General features: G+C 40.6%; 1 protein-coding gene across 1 annotated transcript in view; it reads left to right on the plus strand.

The window, feature by feature from the left end:
- Nucleotides 1–5,219, plus strand: part of AKR1D1 (aldo-keto reductase family 1 member D1) — a 57,198-nt gene extending 51,979 nt beyond the window's left edge. The window contains exon 9 of the mRNA XM_060776853.2: nucleotides 3,592–5,219. Within this exon, the coding sequence (XP_060632836.2) occupies nucleotides 3,592–3,634 (43 nt within the window). The 3' untranslated portion in view covers nucleotides 3,635–5,219. The remainder of the gene's footprint in view (nucleotides 1–3,591) is intronic.
- The last annotated feature ends 5,799 nt before the right edge of the window (nucleotides 5,220–11,018 follow it).

The raw sequence follows: 11,018 nt of genomic DNA on the forward strand, positions 1-11,018 counted from the left end.
TCTCTTAAGATTTTAAAAACTGGGTTTTTTTATTCTCATTTTTCTACTTTCATGGGGGCCCTGCACTCCGAACCGCAGCAAGTGTGGAGGGCTGAATATATTATGTGGAATTGCTGATCTAACTGAAAGCATGAAGAAGGTGATGCATGTTACCCCCTATAACTTCGTTCAAGTTGTCAACAAATTTGAGTACTGAAATGAAATCACCAAAGAGACATTTCTTTTCATCTTAAAGCTGAAAAAAAATCTTCTTAATGATTTCTTGGAAATGTGAAAAAATGCATTCACTCACAGTAAAAATTTAGGAGCTCACAAAATTATATGAGGTTAGCTCTTCCTGGGAACACCCACCAAAATTTGTCAAGTCTGCAGCAAGTAGGACTTGAACACAATTGCACAAAATGACACTGGCATCCCTTTTGAACAGCACCTCACTCTCTGGGCTCCTGGAAGCTACTCGGACCATTAATATCCTTACATAACGGAAGAAGGCATCCAGGATCCAGGTTGAGTCCCAACAGTTTAATTAGAAGAGGCAGCCAGGTCTAAATTGGATGCCTGGCAGTCTAATGGGGGTGGAGGAAGAGGCAACACATCCTGGTGCCAAACTGAAAAGGAGAAGTTTAGCCTTGGCCAGCTCAAGGAACTAAAGCTAAATCCATGGACAATTGGACTGTAGTTTTTTCCACACAGAACTAGGATATGGATTTGTGAAACCACATTTATTTGGCTATAAGTGTCAAGGAACTGTGCAGGCTTTGGTGTTCTCCAGAACTCTTGGGTGGAACAAAAAACATGGGAAAGAGAGGGAAAGAAGAGTTCAAAAGGTGCAACACAGATATATCTATTGTCAAGGGCTTTCATGGCTGGAATCACTGGGTTGTTGTAGGTTTTTTGGGCTATATGGGCATGTTCTAGAAGCATTCTCTCCTCATGTTTCTCCTGCATCTATGGCAGGTGTCCTCAGAGGTTGTGAGGAATCCTGCCATAGATGCAGGCAAAAAATCAGGAGAGAATGCTTCTAGAACATGCCCATATAGCCCAAAAAACCTACAACAAGTCAGATCCATCTCTTGCCTTGAATGAAATGCATAGTTTCCCAAAAGCTGTTGTTATTAAAAAATAATTGGGCAATTTTATCTAATCTTCAAATAGTGTATTCTGAAATATGTAAAACATTCAATTGCCTAAGCCATCCAATTTGTAAATCTCTGTTTTTGGACATAATCTAAATTGCAGAATTTGTAGTCACAACACCTGGCTGACCTTTTGGATTATCCACCTCCTTCTCTTTGGTGCCACTCAGCCTGGTGAAGAGTTCTGTAGAACTTGAAATCTGCCATTTTGTTTGGTCCTTAATAACTTAAATGGATGAACAATTTGGTTGTGTTTTTTTTAATGGACCGATATCTTTGAAAACCAACCAACCTGTTCATCCATTTAATCTGATGGTCCATGGGAAGAGTTTTAAATTGCGTAAACCTATAACATTATTGTAACAATGTACTTCTTCAGTATGTATGTACAATATACTTCTTGCTTTACAAATTTGCTCTCCCAAAATATCTTGCCGTTCCTACTCCTATTATATTCAATGAGTGTAACTAAAGGTAAAAGTTTGGGGGAGATGTAACCCAAAATATCTGAAGTAACAATGATTATTAAACATTATCTCAGTTGTCAAATTAAGAGCATAATGCTTTAAAAGTTGATTGGTGACACATTAATTTTTTTAATACAGTACAACCCCCCCCCCCCCCCCATATCCACAGGCCTGGTTTCCACCATTTCACCTACTTGCATCTAATTCAAAATGACTTCTTTAGGATTGCAAGCCTTCCAGGGGATTTTGGCATGCTTCTGCTAGAAATTTCTATAGATGCATGTCGGTGGACCTAGCAAATTCCTAAAAGGATACATCTCTTGAAATTTTCTAGGTCTCTCTATGTGATTCTATGGTAACTTTTGGCAGAAGTCATTCATTTCAATAGGGTTCACTATTATCCACTGTAGGTTCTGGAATGCATCACTCACCAATACAGGTTGCTCTTTCAAGTTATTTAAAAAATCAGAATCCTGTTGAGCTACATCAGGGATTGGCAAATGTAGGAGTGGGAGCCATTTCTGTGCCTCCCCCACAATAGACAATGATATAACCTTGTTTGTGGCCACCATTTTACCTGATTCTCTCTTTCTCTCTCTAATGTTGTGAATGGTTGGGGGAAGCAAACTACTATATTTGCAGGCATGTTGGGGAAGTTGGCCTAAAAATCAGAATCCCTTCAAGATTAAGAACAATTTTGGGGGGCAGGGGCTGTGGAGTTATACTTAGGGGTCTCAAGTGCCGTATGTGGCCTGAGGGTAACACCCTGCCCCCCTGTGAGTGACAAACAGAGTCTGACAAAGTGTTGTTGAAGGCTTTCATGGCTGGAATCACTGGGTTACTGTGAGTTTTCTGGGCTGTATAGCTATGTTCCAGAAGCATTATCTCCTGATGTTTCACCCACATCTATAGCAGGCATCCTCAGAGGTCGTGAGGTCTGTTGGAAACTAGGCAATCGGGAGAAAGAACTATTGTCTGCTTGAGGCAGGTGTGAATGTTGCAATTGGCCGCCTTGAATAGCACTGAACAGCCTTTCCACTGCAAAACCATGCAGCTGCAGACAAGTCTATATAGGGACCACCAAATGCAGTGTTGCCCAAACACAAATCAAGGAACATGAAAGGCACTGCAGACTTCTTCAACCAGAGAAGTCAGCCATAGCAGAGCACCCGATGAACCAGCCTGGACACAGCATATTATTTAAGAACAAAGAAATGCTGGGCCACTCCAACAACCACCATGTCAGACTACACAGAGAAGCCACTGAAATCCATAAGCATGTGGACAATTTCAACAGAAAGGAGGACACCATGAAAATGAACAATATCTGGCTACCAGTATAAACAAAAACTCTAAAATAAGAACAGTAAATAAACAACACTCAGAAAACAGGGGATTTCCAGGCATGAAACAATCAGGACCAGTTAATACTTCCTAACAAAGGATTCCCCCAGGCAGGAAGCTACCAGGCTATGAAGCATAAAGGCCATAAGATACTAAACAAGGTGGCCAACTGCAACATTCATGCATGTTTCAAACAGACAAGAGTTCTTTGTCCCACCCAGGATATGCCACAGATATATAAACCTCACTTGCCTAGTTTCCAACAGACCATACAACCTCTGAGGATGCCTGACAAAGATGTGGATGAAATGTCAGGAGAGACTGTTGTAGGTTTTTTTGGGCTGTATGGCCATACAACCCAGTGAGTCTGGCCATAAAAGCGTTTAACAATATTTCAGGAGATAATGCTTCTGAAACATGGCCATACAGCCCAGAAAATTCCCAGCAACCCAGAGTCTGACAAACTCCACATTCTTCTGTGCTGGGAAAAACAACAGTGCTCTTCGACATCTCCCATTCATTTCAATAGGCAGTTTGTGCAGAGAAAACTCACCAGTAGATTATGTCCAAGATAAGCAGTATGTCCTGGTGATTATTTATTGTGCTAAATGTCACTGTTAATTTTTGTTTTCCGTTCTTTACAGGTGGAAGGATCACCCCGAGTACCCATTTCATGAGGAATATTGAATATAAGGAGCAAGCGTGTATTTAATCTGAGTAGTTATGGTTTACTTTTAAACATTTTTGTATCTAGCGACAGCAATATTTTACTATTTCTCTAGATCACATAGAGTTCTTGGAAAAGCTGCTCTTTCTTTTTACCCCAGCTCCCAGAATCCCCCAACTACTGTGGTTCGAAAAAAGTAGTCAAGCTCTAGTCACACGACCCTTGCAGTGCTCCAGTCCTTAAATGACATCTTCCATCATGAATGTGAAAAACAAGGCCCAGTTTGAGAAATGCATTGTTATTCCATTTTTCAAAATGTAGCTAGATTTTTTTTAAGGATCGTGATTTACATTTTTATATAAATAGCCAGAATTGATTTCACTGGAGATCTGAATAGCAGAAGATCTTTTACTGGCTTTTTTGAAATTTGCTATAGCTAACAAACATTAAAGAATATTTCTGACTCAACAACCTCTGATGAACCCTAATGGTTGGATGAAGAGTCAGGAAACAATACATGAGGATGGCACTGATTCAAAACAAATCTGGATGTGAATTTTGGAAACAATCTTTTTTTGAAAAAACAGGCAATCATCCTCTAGATCAGAATGTTCCCTGATCTTGGCACTCCTGCCCACATTATGCTGTTTGCATAAAAAGGAATCCTGGAGCAATGCCATCTTTTCCTTTAGAGCAGGGTTGAGGTACCTCAAGCCCTTGGATCAAGACCAGCCCCGTGTCTCGATGCATGTGCCCTTCTTCCCAAGATACCTCTGTCCCATGACTTCCTCTCTCTGCTAAAAGGTTGAAATGTCTTTCCTAAGGCTTTGTTAACTAGCAGTAGGAGTTTCAAGGAAAAATATCCTAATGTTTCTCACTGGTATATAGCCCCTGAGAAGTTCTCCTGAAGAATGTCCCCCACTGTTGCTTCAAAAGAGAAGTCAACAATCAGTTGTGTAAGCTCAAAATAATGTAGAGGTTGAGTATCCCTTATCTGGAAATTCTGAATTGCCCAGAAGGGTGGCTGAAATAATAACTCCTTTGTTTTCTAATGGTTGAGTGTTCATGCACAAACATATTAAAATATTGTATAAAATGACCTTCAGGCTGTGTGTATAAAGTGTCTGTGAAGTGTTTGCCACTTTGTGTGTGCATTTGTTTTCAAGATTGAGTTTTGTGTTTCAACTTGGTCCCATCTCCATGTACATCTCATTATGTACATAAATGAAAATCCAAAATCCAGAACATTTCAGGTTCCAAGCATTTGGGATAAGGCATGCTCAACCTGTACTGTGGTCCAGGCCTTTTCCAACTACAGAATTCTACTTTAACTGTCATGGTTGCATCCTATGACATCCTGGTTGAGGCACCAGAGCTCTCTGCTTGTGAATTCTGAATTCCTCTACCTGAACTACAAATTCCAGCATTCGATCAGATGAAAATTTGGCGGTTACTGGAATCATACCATTGTAAATGTATAATGTCTATTCTTAGCTATGCATAACAGAAAGCTCAACAACTACTGCCTTGTCAGCAATGTACACTGACCAGCATTTTCATAAGTGCATTTTTCAGTGCATGAATAAATATGGTGATGCACATCCATCTTTCTTATATGCACTTGTGTGTATTTTTGGACAAGAATGTAGAAATCAGCAACTCCAATCTCACTGAAGGCATTAGAAATAATTAGATCAAAGAAATGTCAATATCTCCTCAACCCCCGAAAAATTCTAGAAATTGCTTGGCTGGTTTCCAAACCAATTGACTTTGAAGATCACCTGATCCTCCTGAATCCAATCACTCTGACCTCAATTGCATCAATGAATGTTGCTAGAAGTCAGGGACAAACTGGGAAAGGGAGAGCGATCTTACAATCTCGTCGAAGGCCTTAGAAATACGAGTCAATATCTCTGCAACCTCCGAAAAATTGTAGAAGTTGCTTGGCTGCTTTCCAAACCAATTGATTTTGAAGATCAGCAGATCCTCCTGAATCCATTCATTCTGACATTTCCAATCACTCTGACCTCAATTACATTGATGAATGTTGCTAGAAGTTGGGGACAAACTGGGAAAGGGAGAGGGATAATGCGGGCTTTCAGGGAAAATATATTTCTAATGTCTCTGCAATAGAACCAACTGGCCAATATGGCAAAGATTTAAGGAGAGGTGCAGAACCAGAGACATAAAAATGTGAATTCAACTAATGTTGTTCCGTGGTGAAGGGGAAGCTGTTCTCTCTGGCTTAGATCAATATTTGAGCAAAGAAGTATTTGGAGCTAGCGATACTGTGTAGATGAAGCAAGTACTATGAGTCCCCTAAAGCTCATAACCACATGCCTAGAGGTATGATCTCAAGAACATCTTGATATACTTTTTATTCTTCTATAAAGCATTAATCCCTCTCTATTGAAATCAATGGGATGCCTGCCACCAACTTCAATAGGAGTAGGATGACACTACATGATGTTATAAAAATTGTGGTTGTTTCATATACAACCACAACTATTCAAGAGGGAGAAGAAAGAACCGTTGAAAAGAAGGCTGTTGTCCAGTGAAAGTTAGCTATGACTACATCCCATTCAAGTCAACAGAACATGTTAGTCCCTTAGGACTCTTCAGTATGATTTTACCACAAACCGTCACTGGAAAGTAAATTCTGGCTTGGCAAGCAATTCCAGTTTGCCTGAGATTGGCTTCAAAATGAGGACCATTTGACTTTTTGATCTTGAAAACAAATGCACACACAAAGTGGCAAACTTGCAATGAGATGTGAGATCCAGATCTTAACTGAAGCTCAAACTGGGAAGTGTGATGCCAAAACAAAGTCAAACAAGTTGGGGCCTACTTTAGAGCTTTGGGGAAAAAAATTCCAGTAACTGACAATGACCACTGATAATGCTGATTAGGGAATTTTGAGAGCTTATAGTCCAAAACAGTGTCCAGACTCTGGTCTCTATGTTTAAAATTTCACAATCTAAGCAGCCATCTGGAAGTTACTGTCCAAAACCATCATCCTTTCAAGCTAGGGTCTAGAGCAGTGGTTCTCAAGCGTCCTAACCCTTAATACAGTTCCTCATGTTGTGGTGACCCCCAACCATAAAATTATTTCCGTTGCTACTTCATAACTGTAATTATGCTACTGTTATGAATCGTAATGTAAATATCTGATATGCAGGATGTATTTTCATTCACTAGAACAAATTTGGCACAAATACCACATACACCCAAATTTGAATACTGGGTTGATTTTATCATTTGGGGGTTGTAGTTGCTGGGATTTATAGTTCACTTACAATCAAAGAGCATTCTGAACTCCACTGACAATGGAATTGAACCAAACTTGGCACACAGAATTCCCCTGGCCAACAGAAAATACTGGAAGGGTTTGGTGGGCATTGACCTTGAGTTTTGGAGTTGTAGTTCACCTATATCCAGAGAGCACGGTGGACTCAAACAACGATGGATCTGGACCAAACTTGGAACAAATACTCAATATGCCCAAATGTGGACACTGGTGGAGTTTTGGGGAAATAGACCTAGACATTTGGAAGTTGTAGTTGCTGGGATTTATAGTTCACCTACAATCAAAGAGCATTCTGAACCCCACTGACAATATAATTGGGCCAAACTCCCCACACAGAACCCCCATGACCAGGAGAAAATATTATGTTTTCAGATGGTCTTTGGCGACCCCGTCTGACACCACCTCGCGACCCCCCCAGGGGTCACCACCACCAGGTTGAGAAACACTGGTCTAGAGTAGTGAATTGCAAACAAAATTCTGTTTGATGCTTCGACTCTGAACCTGGAAAATGTGCATAAGACTTAGTTTTGGATATGCTCATCATGACTGGAAGCATCCGATGCTGTTTTGCAAAATTACCACTATGTTATCTACATTTATTCTCTCCAGCAGGGAAATTAGCCATATGCGTAGACATTACTCTTTCTTACATAGAATAAGATGGTTCAGAACATGACAAGGCTCTGCCTATTTCATTCTCAAATTTCCACATAAGGACAATTTTGGCCTGTTGTTATGTTAGATATCCTGGGTTCCTTTGAACACGGGGTTGACTTCCTTTTCTTCAAGTGTAAACATCTTGAGTATTTTATTTATCATGTCAGAAGTTACTTGAGAAACTGCAAGTCACTTCTGGTATGAGAGAATCGGCCGTCTGCAAGTAAGTTGGCCAGGGGACACCCGGATGTGCTACCATCCCGGAGGCTTCTCTCATGTCCCCACATGGAAAACTGGGGCTGACAGCTGGGAGCTCATCCCATCTTGTGGATTCGAACCACAGACCTTAATGCCAGCAGTTCAGCCATCACAAGGGTTTAACCCATTGTGCCATCGGTGGGATATAAATTAAAGCAAATGATGAATCAGTTGAACAGATCCTGTAATCCAGCAGCATGTCAACAAAAAGTAAACACACAAAATAAAGATTTGATTCTGTATGCAACTATTCTGTTGCAAAATTTCTAACATATGGGCCCATTCAACTGGAAAACCCATTTTTACCTACCTGAGAAACAGGTGAGCAAGACATGTGAAGGACCAGCATTTTGCAGGTACTGTATATAGCTTTCAAGAACTGAAACCAGCAGCATTTTTTCTTTCAAGTAGACCTGTGTTCAGTGCCACATAAGGCCCAGAACGGTTCACAAAGTGGGTGGCCATCTGCATATTTACCAATATCGAAAGGGTCTAGCTCCCATGCCTGGTCTATCTCTTACCTGCAGGCTTTATTTTTTGTTTTAGGGATTGAGTTTGTTTAGTAGCCTGGTAAGAATTTGCTCGAAAGAATGTCAAATCAGCACTGAATCTTGAAGAAAAATAAAGACATGCTTGGGTACTTTTTTATTTGGAAAAATGAGAATTATTTCTTCTTTCCAGAAGTGTACAACTAAATTCAACTTTTTGGTTTTTTGCTTTCCTCATTTCCAGGAAGTGCTTTGCAAAGCTTGATCACATTTTGCAAATACAAAAACCTAGAGCGGTAACATGCTGCCAAAAACTGATAGAATCGGAAACACTGTTGTTTTAATAGTTTGGTCCAAGATTTATTGGGTCAACACATTTATGCCCAAAACTAGGCCTCTTAATAGCAGTGCTGGACTTATAAATCATGTTATAAAACTACTTAAGTTTTATGGGGCATGTTTCAGCTGTTGAAAATATCCCCCCGCCTACACTCACACTGGACATTAGGGAAAATTAGTCACACTACTGCATCCTACTGATTCAATGGGGTTTCATAATTATTTCTTTGGGAATATAGTTACAGCCTGAAAAGTAGAGAAATATACCATATTTAATGTATTGTCGAAGGCTTTCATGACTGGAATCACTGGGTTGCTGTAAGCTTTCTGGGCTGTATGGCCATATCCTAGAAGCATTCTCTCCTGATGTTTTGCCTGCATCTATGGCAAGCATCCTCAGAGGTTGTGAAGTCTGTTGGATCTAGGCAAGTGGGGTTTATATATCTGTGGAATGTCCATATAAATATAGGCTTGAAGATGCAAAGCTATTCAATGCTAATCAAACTGGCCAATTTCAACATTCATACTTGCTTCCAACAGACGAGAGTTTTTTCTCCCACCCTGGACATTCCACAGATATATAAACTCCACTTGCCTAGTTTCCAACAGACCTCACAACCTCTGCCTGGTAGCGAATACACACACACAAACACTAGCTGTCCCCTATTGTTCCACTGTCTGGTTTGCTGACTCTAGAACACGCAACATATAACTGTCCATGTGAGAAGCAATCCCTGTCTAGATCTCAATCACACTATTCTAAAGATTGGCCCTGAACTTTGTTGATGGTGCTTGCAAACGCCAATTGAATTGGGAATTGCAATCTCTTAAATTGAAATGGCATATCCGTTGGAATCATAGGAATGCGAGGAATGAGACCATCTTCAACCCGGAATGTCAAGGTAGTGGATTATATGTCAGTGTAGACTCAGAGCCCTTCCTTACAGCCATATAACACAGAACATCAGGGCAGATCATCTACAATGTTTGCTTCGAACTCAGTTATCTGAATCCAGACTGCCATGTAACCCGGTTCAATGTAGATCATATACAGCTGTGTGAAAGGGGCCTAAAGAAAGACACAGGGTGCCCAAAAGAGACCCAATGAAGTAAATAATCAACATTCGGTGGCATTTCTGAGGATGGGGGTGGAATTGGAGGAGGAAAGGAGGAAGCCCCCCCCCCAGATGTGACAATGATTGACAGCAAGGGCTTTTAAAAAGAGGGGCATTGAAGGTGGGGAAACCCAACAAAGGGGGTGTGATGCACATGCCCGCGCAACCAAATAAACACACAGAGCCCAAGAGATGAGGCCTGCCATACCTGTCCAAAGAGACCTGGCTGATTGGATGAGTGGCCGAGGCACACTCCCTCTCCCTCGGGCGCAACTTCGGACTGAGGCAGAGAAGCAGTGTTGAGCAGGGAAGGGGAAGGTGCACACCCGCGCAATCCCGCCCCCTTCAGGACAGAGCAAGCAGCGCTGAAGAAGGACAATAAACTATGAGCGTAATGGTAAACAAGACATCTCAATTTCAACGCAATTAAATCAAAATGAAACAGAATCAAAACCTATGAAAATTCAATGTAGCAATGCATTCAGAAAGATAGAAATAGAATTGCTAAATATGTAGTATAGTGGGTTGTTTTGACATCCAGCAGGTGGTGCTGTTTTTGAAAAAAAGCATATTTTTACCTGTCACAGGTGTGACATCCATATAATTGTAAGTATGTGAAAATATAAAAACATGTACATATTCGAATGCTACGTTGTGTCAGAATTTCAAAACAACCGGTGATGTATTTTGGGAGATTTAAGATTTTGAACAAACGGACATTTACATTTATTTTTTTCTTCAAAATATTTATATCCTGTGATTGAACATGAAATTTCAGTGTGGCATGCCATAAAACCAATTTGAACAATTTAAACTGATATTGGACAGTACTCTAAAGGCACCACATTCTGTTTCGCTTAATTGTTAGTGTTTCCATAAGAAATCCAATGTGGTATAGTGTTTTGAGTCTTGGACTAGGACACTGGGAGACCTGGGTTCAAATCCTAGATTGAGAGGATGCTTATATATCATAATGCTTTATGCTTGTATTTATAAGTGTTATTGTCTCTCAACCACCGTTGTCCAAGGCACCTTCTCTGTGTCTGTAGATGACCCTCTGACCATTGAGTGGCCAGAGAGGTACACTCAAAGTAGACAGTGTTTGGCTGCAGTTCTGCACGGAGAAAAGATCAGCCATAATTCTCCCAAAGCTCCAGAATTATCTCTGAAAATATGGGAGTGGGATAATTGCTTTTTTCATTTGTCTGTTACATGCTTCCTAGGCATCTCCTTACCCTCT

This window comes from Anolis sagrei, chromosome 5 (assembly GCF_037176765.1).
Source record: "Anolis sagrei isolate rAnoSag1 chromosome 5, rAnoSag1.mat, whole genome shotgun sequence".
Taxonomy (NCBI): Eukaryota; Metazoa; Chordata; class Lepidosauria; order Squamata; family Dactyloidae; genus Anolis; species Anolis sagrei.